This window comes from Aspergillus aculeatus (assembly GCF_001890905.1).
Source record: "Aspergillus aculeatus ATCC 16872 unplaced genomic scaffold ASPACscaffold_5, whole genome shotgun sequence".
NCBI classification, from domain to species: Eukaryota; Fungi; Ascomycota; class Eurotiomycetes; order Eurotiales; family Aspergillaceae; genus Aspergillus; species Aspergillus aculeatus.
In genome coordinates, this window is record NW_017962980.1 from 1,037,728 (window position 1) to 1,058,154 (window position 20,427).

The 20,427-nt window shown below is 52.9% G+C and overlaps 5 protein-coding genes across 5 annotated transcripts; all 5 read right to left on the minus strand.

Annotated features, from left to right (window-relative positions):
* Nucleotides 1-247: 247 nt before the first annotated feature.
* ASPACDRAFT_1866998 (aconitate hydratase ACO2) lies at nt 248-2,976 on the minus strand. The gene is made up of 2 exons (XM_020197891.1): nt 2,881-2,976; nt 248-2,796 (listed from the first exon to the last, which is right to left on the minus strand). The coding sequence occupies exons 1-2, from the start codon at nt 2,923-2,925 to the stop codon at nt 427-429; spliced, it is 2,415 nt and encodes an 804-aa protein (XP_020057820.1). The 5' UTR covers nt 2,926-2,976; the 3' UTR covers nt 248-426.
* Nucleotides 2,977-3,366: 390 nt separating this feature from the next.
* arg2 (acetyl-CoA:L-glutamate N-acetyltransferase) lies at nt 3,367-5,650 on the minus strand (the record flags this gene model as incomplete). The annotated part of the gene is made up of 3 exons (XM_020199391.1): nt 3,367-5,244; nt 5,326-5,502; nt 5,597-5,650. The coding sequence occupies 3 exons, from the start codon at nt 5,648-5,650 to the stop codon at nt 3,367-3,369; spliced, it is 2,109 nt and encodes a 702-aa protein (XP_020057821.1).
* A 1,886-nt stretch (nt 5,651-7,536) lies between these two features.
* Nucleotides 7,537-9,581, minus strand: ASPACDRAFT_3099 (DEAD/DEAH box helicase; the record flags this gene model as incomplete). The annotated part of the gene is made up of 2 exons (XM_020199777.1): nt 7,537-9,139; nt 9,223-9,581. Coding segments are annotated over 2 exons (1,962 nt in total), but the record flags the coding sequence as incomplete, so codon positions are not given.
* Nucleotides 9,582-10,326: 745 nt separating this feature from the next.
* Nucleotides 10,327-11,746, minus strand: ASPACDRAFT_51328 (FAD-dependent oxidoreductase; the record flags this gene model as incomplete). Its single annotated transcript, XM_020202469.1, has 2 exons — nt 10,327-10,677; nt 10,778-11,746. The coding sequence occupies 2 exons, from the start codon at nt 11,744-11,746 to the stop codon at nt 10,327-10,329; spliced, it is 1,320 nt and encodes a 439-aa protein (XP_020057823.1).
* A 1,198-nt stretch (nt 11,747-12,944) lies between these two features.
* On the minus strand, nt 12,945-16,425 carry ASPACDRAFT_77217 (putative DUF221 domain protein). The gene is made up of 5 exons (XM_020204909.1): nt 16,254-16,425; nt 15,711-16,176; nt 15,029-15,646; nt 14,247-14,972; nt 12,945-14,175 (listed from the first exon to the last, which is right to left on the minus strand). The coding sequence occupies exons 2-5, from the start codon at nt 16,090-16,092 to the stop codon at nt 13,340-13,342; spliced, it is 2,562 nt and encodes an 853-aa protein (XP_020057824.1). The 5' UTR covers nt 16,093-16,176; nt 16,254-16,425; the 3' UTR covers nt 12,945-13,339.
* Nucleotides 16,426-20,427: the final 4,002 nt, after the last annotated feature.

The following is a 20,427-nucleotide window of genomic DNA, read 5'->3' on the forward strand; positions in this document are numbered from 1 at the left end:
TTGAATGCGACGAGGCGTCCTGTGCAAACCAGGCAAAACGTCAGAATTGGATCATGTGATCCGGTACTGTACACCAATCTTAGTCTCGTCTTATCGATAACCATTTCCCTGCCCCTGTAATCGCCCTCGATAAGATGCGACAATAGTTAGAGTACTCATTATCTTCATCATGGAAAGTCAGTCATTCCAGTCTTACGATCCCGACATTCTAACCTACATAAGCACAAGATCTACAACCCACACATGATCTGAGGAACAAAATTCCAGTCATAAAATTAATCTAACCCGCTTTTTGCCCCGAATTTTGAATACTCAAACAGCCCAAGAACCTGAAAAGCCCCACACGGATATATGTACATAACAAAAGGTAGACACAGACATACAAACACACAAACAACAACATAGCCGACTAGGTGATCGGACTATTTATTGCTTGTTGGCCCGCTGCGCCAACAGGTTCAACGCACTGCCAGCCAGGATGAACCCGCACTGGTCGGGGCTGAGAGTGTGGCGGACGGGGATGACGAGCTGTTCACCCGAGCGCTTGGTAACGTGCAGCTGGATGGAGCCCTGGCCACCGGCATGAAGGACATCGTACAGGCCCTCGGTGGCGACCTGATCGCAGGCATCGATCTTGTCGTAGTCGGCCGGGTTCTCGAAGGTCAAGGGGACGACACCCTGCTTCTTGAGGTTGGTCTCGTGGATGCGGGCGAAGCTCTTGGAGACAATGATGCGGCCGCCCAGGTAGCGGGGCTGCAGGGCGGCGTGCTCGCGGGCACTGCCCTCACCGTAGTTCTCCTCGGCGACGACCAGCCACTCGGTGCCCTGGGACTTCCAGTGGGCAGCCAGATCGGGGATCGAGTACTGCTTGCCGGCCTCGTCGTAGGCCACATTGGTCTCGCCGGTGGCGGCGTTGACGGCGCCAATCAGTGTGTTCGCGGAGATGTTGGGCAGGTGACCCTTGTACTTCAACCACGGGCCGGCCGCGGAGATGGTATCGGTGGTGCACTGGCCCTTGACCTTGTAGAGGACCTTCAGACCAGAGAGCTCGCCCTTGGGGAAGGGAGCGAAGGGCTCCAGCAGCGCCAGACGGTCGGAGGTCGGGGAGACGATCACCTCACAAGAGGCGTCAGGAACAGCAGCGGTGGGCTGGAAGTCAGGGTTGCCGTCGGCAAATCCCTGGCCGGGGAGGGCCTGGCCCGTAGGAGGCTGGAAGCGGAACTCCTCGCCACTAGGGGTCTTGATGCTGTCCGTCATGGGGTTGAAGGTCGTGCTGCCGGAGTAGACCATAGCAGTGACCAGCTCGGGGGAAGCCAAGAAGTTCATGGTCCGGCGGTTACCGTCGTTACGGCCGGGGAAGTTGCGGTTGTACGAGGTCAGGATGGCATTGTCCTCGCCCTTGGGGACGCCGTCCGTGCGCTTCCACTGACCAATGCAAGGTCCGCATGCATTGGCCAGCACGGTACCTCCCGCCTGCGAGAAGGTCGACAGCGTCTGGTCACGGTCCAGAGTAGCCCGAATCTGCTCGCTACCAGGCGTGATGAAGAAGTCGGCTTTGGGCTTGAGGCCGGCCGCGGTGGCCTGTTTGACCAAGTGCTCAGCACGGGTCATATCCTCGTAGGAGCTGTTGGTGCAGCTGCCAATCAGACCGGCTCCCAAGGTCTGGGGCCAGTTCTTCTCCCGGACGGTATCCGCGAAAGCAGACACGGGAACCGAGAGGTCCGGAGTGAAGGGACCGTTAATGTGAGGCTCCAGGGTGGACAAATCGATGGTGATCAACTGGTCGTACTGGGAACCGTTGTCAGCCCGCAGGAGGTTTTGGGGTCCAGAGGCGGCAATCTCAGCGGCAGCCTTGGCCACATCGCCACGGTGAGTAGCCTGAAGGTAAGGAATGTGGTTGGGAGAGAAGGGGAAGACGGAGGTGGTCGCGCCAACCTCAGCACCCATGTTACAGATGGTAGCCATGCCCGTGCAGCTCAGAGTCTCCACACCGGGGCCGTGGTACTCGATGATGAATCCAGTTCCACCACGAACCGTCAGCTTGCCAGCCAAGTGAAGGATGACGTCCTTGGGAGAAGCCCAGCCGTTCAGCTTGCCCTCCAGACGCACACCCAGAATGCGAGGCGCCTTCAACTCCCATGGCGCATCGACGAGAGCGTCAACGGCATCCGCACCACCAACACCAATGGCAATGGCACCAAGACCACCAGCATTGGGGGTGTGACTGTCCGTGCCCAGCATCATCAGACCAGGAGCCGAGTAGTTCTCGAGCACGCTCTGGTGAATAATACCAGCACCGGGAGGCCAGAACTCGATACCATACCGCTTAGCAGCGCTCTCCAGGAAGTCGAACACCTCGCTGTTTCCCTGAATCGAGGCCGGCAAATCGACGTCGGCACCGCGCTCACCCACAATCATGTGGTCGCAGTGAATACTGGCAGGGACTGCAGTCGAGGGCAAGCCGCAGGACATGAACTGCAGCAGAGCCATCTGCGCAGAAGCGTCCTGCATCGCCACACGGTCAGGCTTCAACTTCAAGTTGGCCTTGCCGCGGATGTCCCGTCCATTGTTGGTGCCGGTCAACAGCGACTCCTCAGGGTTGTCCAAGTGGGCGTAGAGGATCTTTTCGGCCAACGTGAGAGATCGCGAAGAACCCAAGACACGACGGACTTGTTCCAGATTCCGCAGAATCTTGGGGTAGGGGGGCATGCGTGAGGACGCAGGGGTCGAAGAGGCCTCGGTGGCCAGACCACGGCGAGCGAATAGTCTTTGCGGGGAGAGGCACTTCGGGGCCAACTGGAAAGTGGAGAGTAGTGTGTCAGTTCCTATCTATCTATCGCTTGAGGATAAAGAAGGAGGATTCAAGAGTGCACCACATACCCTCTGAGAGGCGGAGGCCCGCTGCCAAACAAGCTGCCGCACCATTGTTCTTTGCAGGAGAATACTGTGAAGAACAATTGCACAAAGAAGGAAAAGAAAAAGGTAGATAAATGACTTGAGGCGAAGGAGTCATTCTTATTCTCGACCTTTAGTCGCCCTTTGATTATCCTTGCCCTGATTGGCTCCCGCCACCGCCGATGCCGGGAGATCGACTCCAGACAGATACGATACCGGAGCTGTATTGTCATTTTCCCGCTTTGAGTAAGAACGGAGGGTCCCGATGCAGGCCAATCTCTGACTCATCCAGCCCCCTGTGTATTGGGCGGTATCAACGCTATACCCTCCATACAATTCATACTTCAAGGTTTAACAACATTTGCAAGTGAAGTCGTGGAGACCCGAACAGCCGGGGGTTTATACTCCGATAGTATCTAGTAGATCTATACACGCTGTGCAATCCTCATTTTTTGGCGAGAGGGTTTGTACTCAGTCAACCACCCCAATGTCATCCGCCCAACTCGGTTGAATGCTGCGACACACTCCTTCGTAGTCCTGGAATCTCTGCGAATCCTGCACCAATCCAGGCGTTGTCCAAAACATGGTCCAGTTGGTGTCGTTCAGCTTCCACGTTCCCTGCGAGCGCTCAAAATACCATTTGTTCACCGGGTTGTCCTTGCGGCTGCGCCAGCACACGCCATTCGGGAAACAGGACCGCACCATCGCGTTGAACACAATATCTGCCACACCTCCCGCGCCCTGACTGCGTTTCAAAACCGCGAACTTATCCAAATAGGGAACCATGCGTGCCTGACTCGCCTCGCTTCCATCATCCTCGACCCCAGGCGGCAGCTCCCATGTTAAGATGGCTCCTCCTTCATATTCTCCAGCGATGATCAGCCCCGCCAAACGGCCATTGACACGGTTCAGGTAGTCCTGCACATCAAGTTTGCGATTGAAGGAGTCTTCAATCAGATGAACCAGGCGCGGAAGGTCGATGCATGGGTCGTCCAATCCCAGCTGCGGGCGATTTTGTGCAGTCCACACCTGGACTCGCGGGTTCGGGATCAAAGTCAGAGGCATGCCTCGTTTGACAAATGTTGTATGTAGGCCGGGTGTAGTAACAGAGGCTGGGCGTCCGTGCATAGCTGCACGGCGGCTCAGAGGCAAAGATGAAGAAAGTAGAGGTTTGTCGGTTAGGAGATTGTGGATTAGAGGGTTTCGCTGCCGACGCGTACCCACCGCAGAAAGTTCTGGCGCAAGACCGTGAGAGGATTGAGCTGAATTTGCGACTTCGAGAGGCGAAGTGATAATTCCGGAAGAGGCCGATGGTAGCAATGCGAGTGCCGCTTGGCTTAGCCGCAAGTTCTCGAGATGGCCATCGATAGCACTCGCTTCTAAAGCGGGAATCGACGGGCAGTCGGGTTGTCCCGCAGGGGGGGTCTTCTCTGCCGACAATGCGGACTGCCGCACTTGACGCAACTCTTGTAGGATATCGCCAAACTCTTGCTCCATGTTGATGAAGACGTGGGACGACTGAGGGCCACTGAGCGCGGGAATACCCCCAAGAGGATCTAAGAGAATGACACGATCCAGAGAAACTTCTGCCTGCAGGTCCTTGATCCTCTGAGCCGTGAGCAGAGGATCTTCATCAGGATCAGGCACCGTCGCCAGTCCCGCAAGTTCCTTTGCCAATGCAAGGATGGCATCGTTGCCAGTAACGGCGACAGCCCGGGGCACTTCCTCGGTGTAGGCGACAGGGGCCGCAACCACAATCTGGCCATCCCGCAACGGGCCAAGCAGCACTTTCCGCGAGGACACTTTTAGAGCCGGTGGCTTCGTCGTTGAGATAGACAGTACCGAGTCAATGTGGGCAGATTTTGAATCCGGCTGAGCGTCGACCGCCAACGACAGCCGATCGGCCTGCTCTGCAGCGATCTTCCGCAGCGCATTGAGATCATCGCCCGCGCCCGGGTCGACCACTACACAGCATGCCATCCCCAGACGGTTCAGCTGGGACAAGGTTTTCGCCACGCCATTGATTGTGTAATCGTCCAGGAGTTGCGGGGTGGTAATCTTGATCAGGGCCAGATGGAGCCGCTGGGTGATGGTCGGCGGTGGGGGACTAGGGGTGGTATCATGGATAAAGACCGGCGACTCGTAGACCGACCGGGAGGCACCGTAGAACGAACCCAGGTTGACCCCGGTTGATGAGGGTATAGCCGCAGAGGGGATCTTCACATCTGTCACGAGGGATTTGGGTGCTGCCTGGTTTGCGCTAATCTGGTGCTGGGCCTTGAGACGAGCAAGGTAAGACTTGGCTTCTCGCTTCGTCGACGCGGAGTTCAACAAACTAAGAAAGAAGTCCTAGCCCTGTCAGCTTTGCGATTGCGTGGGGAAAGGTTGTTGTGTCAGGGCCAAGAAAAGAGGTGGGTGTATATCGCATACCCGATCCAGCAACTTCTCCTTGGCGCGGCGGCCCAGTCGCTCATAGCTCCGACTGCTGGACGAGAACTCGGCGCTCTGCTGAACTCGTCGTTGGGTTGTAGACGAGATATTTCTCCTTGTAGAAGGACACCAAACTGGTGGTTGGCTGCTGCTGCTGTTCAAAGAAGCATTGTTTTGCTGTGTGGGCAGTGAGAGCGAAGTCAGCCCGCTATCCACATACTCATCCACCATGGCCCTCTGAGTCAGTCATTGTTCGCGCCGAACGACATACCTTGAGTCGCGAGGACTTTGCAGTCCTTAGCCCCGTCAAAGTCCTAGAGCTCATGTTTCATTCCTGGAAGAGATACAAAACACACATGCCAGGCAGGAATCCATAGAAAAAGAAAACTTGAGAAATAGAGGTTTAGGGGGGGAGGTGGAGGGGGGAAAAAGACCTCGGGTGTTGAGGGAATAATTGAAGAGGGAAAGCAATCAACGCGGGGAGCTTTTGGGCCGGTCGGAGGCAGCGCGAAAAATAAAAATTAATGCGAATGACGCATCGTCCGTTGTCGGACCGGATCGGCTCCGAGACATTTTTAATCTAGATAAGGGCAAATTTCCCATCAGTGGAGTCCCTGTCCCATGGGCCATAACTACAGTACAGTACATCCCCTTGTCCTTGACTACCTTCAAGATTCAGCATGAGCTCAGTCTGTGTCTTCCCAACTTAGGGACAAGCTATCGCATTGGAGGACCTTCCTACACAATAATCCTCGAAGAGCAAACAAAATACCTTCCGATAAGACTCAACCCCTCCGCACAACATGCACGACATGGCAGAACAAAATGCATAAGCGAGCAGAATTCGGGCAGCGAGATGGGTCTAGTAAAACTCGTGGCTGGTACCTTAGTCTATAACTTGCAACTTGCAAGGAAGAACCAGACCCAGTCCGAAGTCTCGAACCACAATCAAATTATCAATCAGTAAAAGGTATCCACTTCATGGGTCTGTCTTCTCCCCCTCCCTCCTCCTCCTCCTCCTCCTCCTCCTGGCCCGGCAGACGACTCTTCCGCTGCTAAAGAATGTAACCTGGTCTAGCTGTAAGGCTGACTGATCCTGGTAAGATGGACAGACAAACAACCACACCACGTTGTCGTAATCTCCGAGATCCACCCCACCAACTACGCTATGTAGTACTGGTACCTGATCCTACAACGTGGCATTGGTCTGCATGTACGGTAGGAACAACAATCGCAACAACAGCAAGTAGACTGAATCGAGCACCTGCCATATCATAAGGATCTTCTCGAGCGGACAGAAAAGAATACGTACGGTACCCCCATCGATCTTGAAGAAGAGATGGATCCTCCCGTCCCAACGAGAGAGACATCGGGAGTCGGAGATCGGGGGTCGGAACTTGATCAACCACTCTAATGAATGGACCCATTAATTTTTCTTCGTGTGCTTTTCCTTTCATGTCCCGCCCGGACGAGAATCTTCTCTTCTTTCCTGTTCTATTTTCGTCAAGAGGACTGTACTGTACAGTACAACGTGGCTTGCAAGTTAACCATGTGCATGTGCATGTGCTGCCGACTTGGGCTGTGTAACATACAAGATGCACGAAACCGCTTCGCTGGGCTGCGGAGCTATTATGGGGCGAGCATTGTGGCAATCAGATCAAATGGGTTGAGATGGTGCGTGTCCATTACTCTATGACCCAGCTAGCACCGTTAAAGAGCCATGGGCTCAAAGGAAGTCAAACCTTCGGGGATCATGTGAAAATTGTGAGACAGAGTACAAGGGAAATCAAGCGCATCAGTCGCGGCTGGAAGGAAGGTGGCCGTGGGAAGGATGTATGCTTAAGTACCTAGCAAACGTCCCTCTGCCGCGCTACGACTGGCTTTGCTCGATGCAGGAGGCTGTATTAGACACATATCACAAGAGTCAGCTCCTCTTAATTCCACCACGTCAAGGCAACTAACTACATGGGAGGGTTCGTGATGTTATGTACGAGAGAATGGAGATCGAGTATTGAACAGCTGTATTGTACAAGAATGAATTATGTCATCTGGTATCTAGAGTAGAGTTACATGTCAACAAGTAAAGCATTTTAGGCTCCCCATGAAAAAAAAGAAACACCTGAACCAATGGCAGAAAGACGACATGACCGAGAATCCGTGAGGCAAGAAGATGCTATGATGCATCTAGACACCGAACATGGAATCACTCACACCTCCGCGACCGCGAGAGCCATGGTTATCGCGAGAGCCGTAGTTGTCGCGAGAACCGTAGTTATCGCGAGAACCGTAGTTACCTCGGGAGCGGTTGTTATCGCGAGATCCGTAGTTGTTGCGAGAGCCGCGAGAGCCGCGCTGGTCGAACCCACCGCGCGAACCGGAGCCATCACGAGAACCATAACTACCACGATAGTCGCCGCCACCACCGCCCGACATCTTGTAGCCAAAGCGACCAGATGGTCTCGAGCTACCACCACGGAAGTAGGGGGCTTCCTTGAGGCCCAGACCGTGAATGGCAAAGTTCTTCATACCCTCCATAGCGTACCGGCCCAAAACACCCTCCGCGTGGTTTCCAAAGGTGGTGACTGCCTCCGTCCGCTCGTTGGGGTGGATGTCTTGAGCGGCATTCTTGATCTGCTCAATGTGCTCATTGGTTTCCTCGTTAACCATATCCTTGGTCGCCGTTTCGAGAGATCTGTCAATCTTGAGCGGCAGACCAGCCAACTTAGACTGTGCATACACCTTCTCGTCCTTGTGCAGGTAGAGCCATCCTTCACCCTTCTTGTGGGCACGGGCCGTCCGTCCCAAACGATGGATATAGGTCTCGCGGTCCCGGGGGCAGCCGAGTTGAATGACATGAGTCACGTCGGGGTAATCCATACCACGGGCCGTGACATCAGAAGAGAAAAGAATACCCTCCCTGGCAGCACGGAATTGCTGGGAAGTGCGGGTTCTTGCAGCCTGAGTCAATTTGGAATGAATCTCGTACAACGGCATGTTGCCGAAAGGATGGCCACTGCGGAAGTCTCCGGGGACGTTGAGCAGCCGGTCGAAGATCTGGAAAGCCAAGTTGGTCAACTTGGTGGTGTTCAGATAGACGATAGCCTTGAAAGGACGGAGCTCCGGATCCTCAGTGCGCTTCGCCAGGTAGTTCGTGCGATAGTTCTTCACCATCTCGAGAATGCTGGCGAAACCATTCTCATAACCGTTCATGATAACGGTTCTCTGGGGAACGGACATGTGAGTCGGGGCTTCGTTCTCGTCGATGGTCTTAACATTCTTGAATCCAGGCTTCATCATGGTGTTCACCAAGCGGAGCACATCACGGTTCATGGTGGCGGAGAACATCAGAGTCTGGCGATCGACCTTGAGGGGGTCAGGCAGCAGCTCCGCAATCTGCTGGATATCTTGAGAGAAACCTTCGTCCAACAAACGATCGCACTCGTCCAGAACGAAAGCAGAGAGATTAGGAGCACGGATACCGGAGTACGGGCTGGACAGAACGTCATACAGACGGCCGGGAGTACCGACCAGGATGTGGCAACCCTCGTTCTGGCACTTTCTCAAGTGCATGGCCTTCTGTGTGCCACCCACGGCAGTCTGCACTTGAACACCGGTTCCGGCCACCAGGCGCTGAGCCTCAGTGGCGATTTGCTCAGCCAGCTCGCGGGTGGGTGAGATGATGATGGCGCGAATGTCCCCGGCCCTCATCTGTTGCTTTGCGAATCGCGACTTCGGCAGACCGGCGAGCACCTTCTGGACAACAGGAACCAAGAAAGCGAGCGTTTTACCTGTTCCAGTCTTCGCTTGACCAAGACTGATGAAAAGAGAAAAAAAGTTAGTCTATCATTCTTCCAAGACGAAGACAAGAGCGAGGCGAAAGCAACGAAGTGTACTCACCAGTCAGAACCATCTAGCGTGTAAGCAATGGTCTTGCTTTGCACATCGGTCATGGTTGTGATCTTCATTCTTCTCGTGATGTTGTCGACAAACTGGGGATCGATTTTGCCCTGCAACTGGCTGAAGTTGACCAGCTCCTCGGACTCGGTCGTAGGAACAGCATTCTCAGCCTCCTGGGCGGCAGAGACCGAGAAGCGAACGGGAGACGTGTGGAATAATGATCTGCTGAGAGTTTGCGTGATTGGGGTAGCTGAAGGAATGATCCATTGAGCAGCGCGCTGCGAAGTCGTCTTCACGGCGAGAGCTCGAGAAGCTCGCAGCGCGTGGGACACACCAGCCCGGCGGAAAGCACCCAACATGATGAATTAAACAGAAACAAAAACAAATATGAATGAGAGATTTGGTATATAGGAACTCGATTCACAATCGATGAAAGAGAGGGGAAAGAGATGGGGGAAGAAAGGATGCAGAACGATGGCTGCAGAAGGGGGCGGATGGAAGCTCAATAACTCAAACAAAACTTCTCCGTCGGGATAAGAAAAAACTCGCGGCAGAAAATCTCGGAGGCCAAAGCGGTGACGCCACGCCGGGAGCCGTGCCGTCACGTGAAGATAAGTCGATATAACCCGATTGGGTAAGTCCTTTCATCGTTGCATGTTTCAGATACCTACTAAAGTACCGTAGCATCAACTCAGGAAGGTGGAGGATATGCGAGTCGGAGGGAAAGTGATAGTGAAGCAAGAATCTGGGCATGCTGCAAAGCTGTTGTGATTGACTCAGACTAGTATTCAGTTTTCCTACATGAGATTAAATATCCTTTGATGATCCGATCTTCCAGCCATGCTACCCATCTTGCTTCGCTCGTTGAAAAGCTATGTCATACTCAGATATAGCTTGCATAATACATTCTGAGATTAAAGGTATTAGTAGTCTGTTATCGACAAAGACGAAAGTCAACTTTAAATCCTTCTACGATAACTCCATGACTCCTTCTGAAGTTGGACCAGAGACTCCTCAAGAGCAGCAACCTTAAACGACACCCCACTGACCATCATCCATGGCATCCCGACAATCAACAACAATCATAACATGCAGCCCCACCTTCTAAGACTCAATCTCCCCCTGGAACTCCCTGGTCAACGAGTACACCGACAGATCCGAGAAGCTTTCATGGGTCGCCGCTGTCCCGCGCGGCGCCGACGAAGTCGCCGAGGACACATGCACAGGCGACATGAGATCCCGCACATGGCCCGGGAACAGCCCCTTGTCGAGATCACTCTGCCACAATCTGCGCGAGGCATCGAAGGCCTTGTTCACGAGGACCCTGCGAGCAGCCTCGTACTCCTGAAACAGAGTCGATAGGGGGCAGCTATCATCGCGGTGCTGGGCGAGGATCTGGGAGAAGATGAGAGCATCTTCGATGGCGTAGGCGGCGGATTCGTCACGAGGGGGCATCTATGTCACCAGGAAATGAGTGAAATGATTAGTATATTTGGGATACAGGGGGGTTTAAGAACACGTAAAGCAGAGCACATTGGGAGAAGAGGCGACATACCGCATGCGCAGCATCTCCCAGCAAAAGAACGCGCCCTTTGTACCATTTTCCGCGCTGGCGTACTTGGTACACCGGGTAGAGCGCCCAGTCTTCGATGCGATCGACCAGCTCTCGGATGCTGGGTAGAGTGGACTTGCCGAACTGTGTGCGTACCAGGTATCGAATGGACATCTTCATACTGGCTGCGGATTGGGGATTCGTGGATGCAGCCTGATATCGTTCGATGAGATGCTCGTTGACACGCAGGATGGCAGCAGCAAAGATCTTCTCGCGTGCCGGGTCACAGTAGCTGGTGAGCAACGAACTATGGCGGGTGAAATGCACCGCGGTCTGGTCAAAGTGCATCGGCAGGGTGAACTCCTGCGCATCCACGATACTCTGAATAAAGGAGATCCCCGTATACTCTGATCGATTGCCTGGGTCGACAATCTGCGTTCGAGTGATGGAATGCACCCCGTCACAGCCGAGCAGGAGGTCTCCGGTGACGACTTCTCCGTTCTCGAACTTGAGCGTTACGCTGTCATCGGTGGTACTGCCGCCCACCACTTTCGCGTCATAAGAGACCGACACATTCGGGAGACCGCGGATGACGGCCAACATCGCACGCGACAGCGCACTGCGCATCACTCGACGGCCCTTGTAGCCCCCGTATCCGCGTCCCTTCTCGTCGGTAAACCGTAGAGGGCCCAATCGACGGCCAGACCGTAAAGAAAATAGTTCGATGATGTCGACCTCGATCCCCGCATCATTGCCCATCCGATTCAGCTCGGCCAAGACCCCCAGCTGATGTAGGTAGTTCTGCGCGATGGGAGTCAAACTGATAGCGCCTCCAGAGGCGGAAGGTCCCGCCGCTCCCTCGTATACGGAGATCTTCAGATCGGGGGTGGAGGAGCCCAGCTCCTTCGCAAGCGATATGGCGCAAGCGAGTCCGGCAATGCCAGCGCCCGCAATGAGGATATTGCGGGGCATGTCGATCGATGGGCAGGTAGAGATCTGGCTGGCTCGACCAGCGACACGGACTTTTTTGTTATATGTTATGTATGTATAGTACAGTACAACCGGCGATTGACCCTTTTCTTCCTGTGTGAGGTCAAAGTACTGTACTGTCGTCAAGGAAACACAAGCGCGACAACAGGGATACGACCGATGACGATGACGACGCTCAGTCCATAGTTCACACGCCAGGATCGTTTAGGGGAGAGGGGGTGGGTTGGCTGTAATCGTCACTATTCCTTGATCGGAGAGACCGATAAAACCGATATCGATAAGGGCACAGCGCACGCACTGACGCCAGCCACGATCGGGAAAGAAAGAGGGTCAAGTGTCAACCGCTCAATGAAGTCAATCCTTTGTCTCGGGAGTTGGCAATCTGACCAGTGGAACTTGGAATGACAACCGAAACAAGGCAGGAAGAAGATTAGCGAGAGAGAGAAAAAAAAATAGCACACTGAGGAGCAAACAAATCTCTACTAACGAGTAATTGCTAGTTTGGCCGGCCAGACCCTGGCTAAATTGCAATTGAACCGTTTTCTGGCCCCTAATAACGGTCGCAAGCGCCAGCACTGAGACGCAAGCCTAGTAGAACATGGAATACCTCATGTATGAACTGGCTCCAGGCTGGCCAAGTGGCAACCCAACGGGGTAAAGCGGCTCCGCTGCCGGCCGAGACTGTCTTTTCTACGTCCAATCATGGACGCAGAAGGGGCTGCAGAAAGGCCGAACCGGGTCCGACTACGGCTCAGGTAGTCCTTCCGATTGGTTTAAAAGAAACACGCATAAGCTCGGTGGTTCCTTCACGACGGGCGTTTTTTCCCAGTGCCTCAGGAAGCCAGTCGGTACCTTACCTGGATACAGTATCAAACAAGGTTACCTCAAAAAAAAAGGTACCTTCCAACGCAGGGCAGAGGCAGGAACCTGTGGAGAACCTCATTCCAGGGTTCTCAGTAGGGCGCCTGGCAGATGGCCATCAGCACCTAGATAGGCGGTCAAATGGATCTGGCCCTAATTTTTCCCCTCTGAAATTGCTAATCCTGTGGATTGATCTTAAGTCATAATTTCTACTCGTCCGGTCCATAGGTTAAGATCGGAGTTCATTTCTTGCCATGACACCTCCACATCTTCTCCGGGGCACAGTCTAAACCAGTAGGGCTTAAAGATAGTGAAAGTAAAAAGTGCGGTTGAATTGAATAAATGCACAAGCCTGTGAGGCTTTTGTAGGTACAGTACATCGGTGGGAAACTGCTCCGTCCCGTGACATCGGAAAATCAGAGATAGGAATCTGCCTTTATGATTTTAGGCAGGCCACATGCTTGCCGAGGTCATAAAAAGCATATCAGATCTCATTTCCCATGCAAGATATAACACACTCACAACTCGTTGATATTACCATTATTCCAGACATATTATCGCGGGTATCACAAATGGGTCATGGAGCCCAAACTCCACCGATCCATGGGTATCAATTATTAGGTCAACTTGGTTCCACCATCGGGATGGTGGCCCTCGATCGTAACTGTGTGGGAGCCGGTCACCGCCGTGCATCGCAGGATTTGTGCTCGACCCTTAGTAGTAGATCTTTTCCTCGTAGACAGGAGGAGTGCCCTTGTCCGTGTTCCATTGGATGTGGTTCTTCTCATCCAGCCAGGCATCTTCATCGGTGATCTCAATCACCTTCGAGGTGTGTCTGACCTCCTGGCGACTGACACCCAACTCGTCACGGGGAATCCAGAGAAGCGGGGGCTGAGACTTGATGGATGGGTGGAAGTAGGCAGTTTCTTCGACCACCGGGTCATAGCTGGTGTTCTCGTTGGTCGGGACCCAGCGGCGCAGCTGTGCGTAGCCGCTGTACTTGTCGGGCCGAAGATAACGTACCAGGAAGTTGGCCTTAGGCTGCTCCGTAGCGGGGGCAGTCAAGCCTTTCTCCGCGGAGTCAACATTGGCCACACTGCTGTTGCGACCGGCATCTGCAGAATTGCCAGCAGCAGCTTTGTCACTGTAAGGCTCCTCAGCGGAGGAGCTCAACCGGGCCTCATGCGCCAGAAGAGCCTCCTCTTCGGCCTCAAGGTTCTTGGGCAGGTACTCAATGAGGGGTGCCAAGGCGCTGTTCAGAGAGACATGATACAGGACAGTGAAGACAAGGCAAATGATCATCAGGACCAAGGGACCGGTAGCTATGGTGTCCGCAGCAGCGCCAATTGCGAAAAGTCCGATCAGACAAACGTTGAGAATGTAGCAGCCAACCGTGAGTTGCTGCAGAGCCCGGTAATAGGTTTTACCTTGAGTGTCGATATTGGCATTCGACACGAACAGCATGTTGTACCGGTAGGCGAAGTAGAAGAGGTAAAGACCAATGGTTGCAAAACCGAGAACAAGAGGCGCAATACAGGAGTAGATGATGGCTATTGAGCGGTCTCGCGTCAGTCAAAAGACTTCGTGTATTTGAAATATTGAGAATGCGGAGGGTTCTTACCAATGACAGCCAACAGAGTAAAGACTGGGTATACCGTACCCCAGCCCAGACCGGACAAGGAGGACCAGCGCTTGTACATCTTGCGGGGGGTGTTATCCAACAGCCTGCCAAGAACCTTGCCAAGAATCAATCCTGAGATCTGCAGCAGGGCACCGGCGCTGAAGGACAAGCCCTGCAGAATGATATATGAGATGTAAAAGTTGGAAGCGGTCGGGATATTGTTCGCCAACAAGGATGCAGCGCTAGTGGGCTTGTCAATGATCTTGGTGACAACAGCTGAGGCGGATGACGCAAGAGTGACCACCAGGAAGACCTGGACGACCTGGAATGCGAAGTAAAAGTTCTGGGTGGTCAATTCCACGGCGGCCAAGCTGGGCGCACCACCGAGCTTGGCCATTAGGCGGAGGATGATGGGGACAAGAGCCATGAGAATGGACATCAAGACGGTAGGCAACAAAGAGGTGATAACACCCTTGATCCAGCTCGGGACGTCATTGATGAAGCTCAGGAAGTGAACCTTGTCCGTAAGATAGTTGATGTTCGAGATTGAACCGACGACCGCGGTCGGAATAGCCCAGAAGACGATCATAGCGCAGACAAAAGCGATGGTTGCGGCATAGCGCATGATACGCTCCCACCACTTGATACGCAGGTTTGACCAGATGACCTGGGTCGGGTCGAGGCCAATGTACCGAGGTGCCATATGCAAGGGAAGGTTGTGGGCCACTGCAGGTACATGTTAGCGTCCAGAGAGACAATCTAGAACGAGGAAATGCGCGTACCGGACTGAAAAGCCGCCTGAGCGTCTGCCTGAGCGTAGAATTCGACGAACACCGAAGAAACCAATTTCGCTTCGCCCGCGCGGTGCTTGGCCTGAAGCTCCTCAATTTCGGGCGTGAGACGCTCGATCTCCGCTCTTGCCCAGTTGATCGTGTCCACTTTCTTGCCGATAAGAAGCTTGAGCCGGTGAGTGGGACGGTCCGAAGGCTTAACCCAGCGGGCTGCGATAGAGCCAGACTCTCCGTCCGACTCCTCGCCCGCAGCATCTCCAGAGATGGGGCCATCCTCCACGTTTCCTTGCTTCTTGAGGGCCTTGAGGCGAGCAGCATTTGCCAATTTAATCAATTTCGTTTCCGCGCCCTCTAGCTTCATCGCCGCGTCGTCGCGCGCAGAAACCTTCTCTTCTAATTCGCTGGTATCGGTTGTCAACCAGACATTCTTAACCTTGTTGACGCCGAACATCCGACGAATCTTGTCGCGGTCAAGGTAGTCTTCCGTGACGGCAGAAAACAGCACGGTACGCGAAGACAAACGACTGGCATAAGCAGGAGAAAGAGCGTAGGCCTGGCGCAGGTTGATATAGAAGAGACTTTCGCGGGTGATTGTGAAGAACACAAAACCTAAGCAAATTGGGAGTTAGAATGAATCACTGGCATGCCTGGCGCTGTCTCATGCTGCACTCACCGATAAAAATCCATGCGACAAAGCAATGCGCAAAGTAACGTCCATAATTGTTTGAAGCGACGTTCGACATGCTCAGGATATCCAACTGCTCCTTTCCAGCACCGCCGGTTCCGTTGACCGGCAGCAAAATGGGGAACGTAATACAGCAGCCCACGAAGCAGATCATAGAAACGGTCTTCAGGAACCGGAGCAAGAGGTACGCATCCATCGAGTGGTGTTGCAAAACGTATTCGTCGGGTAATTGGTACATGTGTTTGATCCAGTTCCACAATCCAGTCGGCGACGCAGGTGTCCGTTCAGATGGTCGCAAGACGCCTACATAGGTTCGTGGCATGTACATTCGACGCTCACGGCGACGCAGAATGATGAAAATGGACACCATGGCGACGGCCGCCAGCAAGGATGGCACCAAGGTGGTGACCAGGCCCGAAGCCGAACTGGAGGCATCTTGAGGATTATCGGTGCTCTAAAAGGAGGTTAACCACGTTCATTCTCTATGTAGGAAACGCGATACATGATATCGCGAAGTTCGAGAAAACATACTCGCCCGCCTAAATGACGGAGGCCTAAAAGGCCTGCATCGGTGATGGCCATGATGCCCCCCTATTAGAGCGCAGTGGGGCGATCGCAATCACACCCGACAGTGGAAGGCCGCGTGTACTGAGGGTTGGAAGTAGGCTAACACAGGGTCTTCTTCGCTTGATAGATTGAAAAGACCCCGAATAGAGATGGATCGCAATATGAGATGGGATGAAAGCGAGGGAAGAGATGATGAAAAGAATTGAAGATTGGGGGACGGGGAAGGCCAACAGTATTTGTTTGAAGGAGGGGACAAAGTAAAATGAGATAGACTCAAGGAACCCGAAGCTTAGCGATAGGGGGAGCCACTTCAACACACGCTTTTTTGCGCTGAATTTTCTCTCTTTCCCCGCTCAAGTCGGATCATTCGAGTTTCGACGTAAGGCAAAACACAAAAACAATCAATGAACAAAGCTGTTACTCAGTAGTAGCACGCTTAACGCATTCCAATTGGTTCTCTAGGAATGAAGAAGTTGCTTAGTTCTCGCGCACAGATTTCGGTACCGCCGACCGTGGAGGTATTGACTAATATTTAGTTTGTTAAAAAATTGTTAAAAGTATAGTCAACGAAGAGGCCTTCAAGGCGCGTTCGGTGGGCTAAAAGTGAAAAAGATATGATCATGAAGCTGGAGACTTAAACCAGCTTTAGCAGGCGCTGCGATTGTCCCTCCCCACCGAGCAGGCAAAAGCGAGTGAGGAGCACAACCAGCGATCGCGCAGACATGGATCACAGAGAGTCGATGACGCTGGCCGCTGGGGTTTCCAAGGGGATTTTGACTTTTGGTCCTGAGCAAACTACTACAGCGTAGTACACGTAGTGGCGAATGCCGATCATCTCCAGCCTTTCAGCTCGTTCAGCCACACCGCGTCATGATGAGACCAAGCCAAGAGGACAGTTGAAGAATCACCCCATGTCAAACACGGAGCAACTGGTGATGTGATTTTCGTATGTGTTGCAAGAGAATTCATGTCGTCTCGGCTTGCACCCAACACTGCGGCTGCCCACCTCCAGGCTGCTGCAGAACACCGCAAACAGATTATTGAGCGGCCCCTCGTTGTCCTTACCACTCGGTACGTAGCTTGTCACAAGAAAAAGAATTCCGAGGCAAGTGGATGATTTGTTCCAATAGATCGCCCCTAGCGTGCCGCCTGGTGCGGTGTTAGCTTGTCTAGCCTGTCTTCGTTTAATTGTTGGGTTGGATGAATTAGGCGCGAAAAGTAAATTGGACCCGTGAATCCTGAGTACCGTCCGACCGCCTACCACACTAAATCTCTGTACAAAGCCTAGGAAAAACCCAAAACCTAGTTGGAAAAAAAAGGGGGGGGGGGGGACCGAGAATGGAAGATGGGAACGGATGGAACCATGGTGACGAACCATCCGCAACTTTGGGTCAAGAATTCCGATCGCTGGTCTGGTAAAAATGCAAGCTAGACTCGATCTGGTATTTAGTCCCCCGGTAGCTTCCCCACCTGCACCGCCCCCTCATGGTCCTTTCACTGTGGCTGGTGAGCCACGCTACAGAGTGCACATGCACTGCGTGCTGTAGCAGGGTGCGGACTTGTTGTGACAGACAAGTCCGTCTATACCATGCGATGGGCTTGCACTACCACATTAGCCCTATTGCTGTACCGGAAGTCAAAATCCACAAGTGAGTGGTTGGAAGAGGGCGGTTTGGTACGGCCCGGTAGCAATGTAAAGAAACTCCTCAGCCACAGTTCTGCCATGCGCCTGACACAGACCGATTGTTTACATCCAATCGAGGAGTGGAAAAGTCGAGTCTATGATCCAACCCGTCCTCGATATGATCCTACGATGACACGATCGGACTCGGGGAGGAAATCGCGCTGAATTAAGCATGATGAGCAGCAGGCCGCGTTTCGGGCCACCACGCAACAAATGCTAACCCCCCAAATCTACCTCGATCTCGACCACCACCACCACCACCAACGCACAGCCTGTCAATCCTGGTCAATGCTAGCTTGGGGCTGCTCCCGTGGCTAGCAAGGACAACGTGTCCGTCGAGATAATGTCGATGTCAACTGTCAAAGAACCGGCCCACCATGATGGGTAGATTACCTTCCCGGGTCAAATGATATCAGTTCTATCGGTTTGATTGCAGACTTTCAGCTGCCGTGCTTGGGCCTCCAACCTCCGACATTTCTTGTCACCAGTTAGACAAATCCTAAACTCCCGCCAGATTGCTAGGATCTTTATCGCTCAAGTCTAGGCCTTGAAGACCCGCCTGTAATGTCACACATAGCAAAGCAAGACAGAGCTAGACCGCCAGCTTTTCCTGTTTAGTAGCGCACCTTGGCCTGCGTAAGTGCAAGTTGTTCAAAGCTGTCAACAAACTTCCCAGCAACAAACTTCCTCCGAAGGGCCAAGATAATGCACGGACGAGGGTGGGACATGTGGCGAGAAACTTTTTTTTTCTCCATGGCAGATGTCACGCGGAATTGTAGGGATTTTTCTCTTGTTCTCTTCTCCGTCAATTCTTGATTGTTTTCTTCATCTCCGGGCTTCGTTCTTGTCGGCTTGGGAACACCTAGTAGCTGCAATTGTCCATCATCGCCTGGAGTAACCTAAACAATGGATGGACATGAAATCTAGTGCCAAGCTTATCCTTTATAAGTCAAAGGTCGAGGAACGGTCGCACATCCACCTGAACCTCGTGTCGGGTTGTTCTGTTTTTTTGTTTTCACAATTCGCCGGCTTCATTGATCCATGCGAAACCCAGGCTTTGCTTGCTTGCCGTTGCATGGTCGCGCTAACTGGTCCTTCATGGAGCTGCTGGGCATAATTTCGAGTACTGTACAGTACACATAGCACTGTCTCTGGCTGAGACCAGTTTCCGGTGCCTTGCGCCAGCCGTTCAGAAAGACCCCGCCCTTGCTTATATGGACGCGAAGTCGTCCTGGGCGATAGTTCACGTGTATGTGATAGGATCAAGAACGCCCATAGAGGCTGCCCACGCTTCCAATATACATATGTAGTAGTCCGACTGCGACTGCAGGAGCTGTGGGATGCAACAGTGGACAATGAGCTCGTCCTAGATAGGACCTGCGAATTGAAAAACCAACGGAATACCCCGCTCAGAGTCAGCCCGGGTAGGAATCTCGATCCAATTCGTCAGTTCGACTAGGTTATATGGCAATCAAGGTCAAAGCGTGACTTTCCAGGATTTCTGCTCTCGCGGAACCGCACGACGGGTAGTTGCAGCAGGGATCTTGTCCAACAGTAAGTTCAACTGTTTGGCAAGGTTTACTCCGAACACTGCCGATTTTGTCCAGACATACTCGAGGACATACCTAGTATATATTCAAAATATATTTGATGCGTGTGTTTGCAATGCTGCAATAGAAGAGATAAGAGGAATCGGTATGGACCGACCACTGGTCTACTGCCGGGGATACGAGATGATGACCCATTAATTGGCGGTGGTGGCCCAGCAGTCTGGTTCAGAATCTACCCTACTAGGCACAGTCACTTGACGGGCATGCAGATGCGACCCCCCTTCTCGGGAGTGTATCCGGCTCCTATTCCGCCTTCCTACTTTGGTATATCCTGCCAGCTTGATTAGATTCTCTCTTAGACTTTAGGTTTCGGATGGCTATAGAAAGTTATATATTTTGACTGATGTGATACAAGTGACATTGTAGCTTGGCATTCCTATCCTTAGTGTTTGCACTCGCTTGAAAAGAATACATATTGCATCTGGAAGGTAGAATCGAGACCTAAACCAATTTGTCAAGGAGGAAGTAGGCGGTACACAGACCGTGGACGTGGCGTTTTGAACCAAACATGGGGGGTGCATATCCCATCCATGTCCCCCCCATACTCCCACACTATCAGTCTGACAGCCAACACAAACTTAGACTCCAGCACTACGTCATAGGCGATCGTTCTAACTGCCTATATCCATGCATGGTAATCGATCCTTGGAAATGGGAAAAGCTGCACTGGGCTGAGGCCATCAATGGCAGGACGGTATGTGCTAGTTAGTAAATATAGTTAATATATCGATGCTGAGAAACGCGCTCTTCAAAATGTACCGAAACAAGCCCAGCAGTCAACACCGCTATACCAACACTCCATCTTCGCTCAAGCGTTGCAGAAGAACCTAAAAAAAAAAAAAAA

Coding starts and splice junctions, on each gene's coding strand:
- ASPACDRAFT_1866998 (XM_020197891.1), bottom strand. CDS start 2,925: ATGGTGCGGCAGCTTGTTTGGCAGCGGGCCTCCGCCTCTCAGAGG. Junction 2,797..2,880: donor GGGCCTCCGCCTCTCAGAGG/GTATGTGGTGCA, acceptor TCCACTTTCCAG/TTGGCCCCGAAGTGCCTCTC.
- ASPACDRAFT_77217 (XM_020204909.1), bottom strand. CDS start 16,092: ATGGTGTCCATTTTCATCATTCTGCGTCGCCGTGAGCGTCGAATGTAC. Junction 14,973..15,028: donor TCAGGCGGCTTTTCAGTCCG/GTACGCGCATTT, acceptor ATGTACCTGCAG/TGGCCCACAACCTTCCCTTG. Junction 14,176..14,246: donor TACTCTGTTGGCTGTCATTG/GTAAGAACCCTC, acceptor ACCGCTCAATAG/CCATCATCTACTCCTGTATT.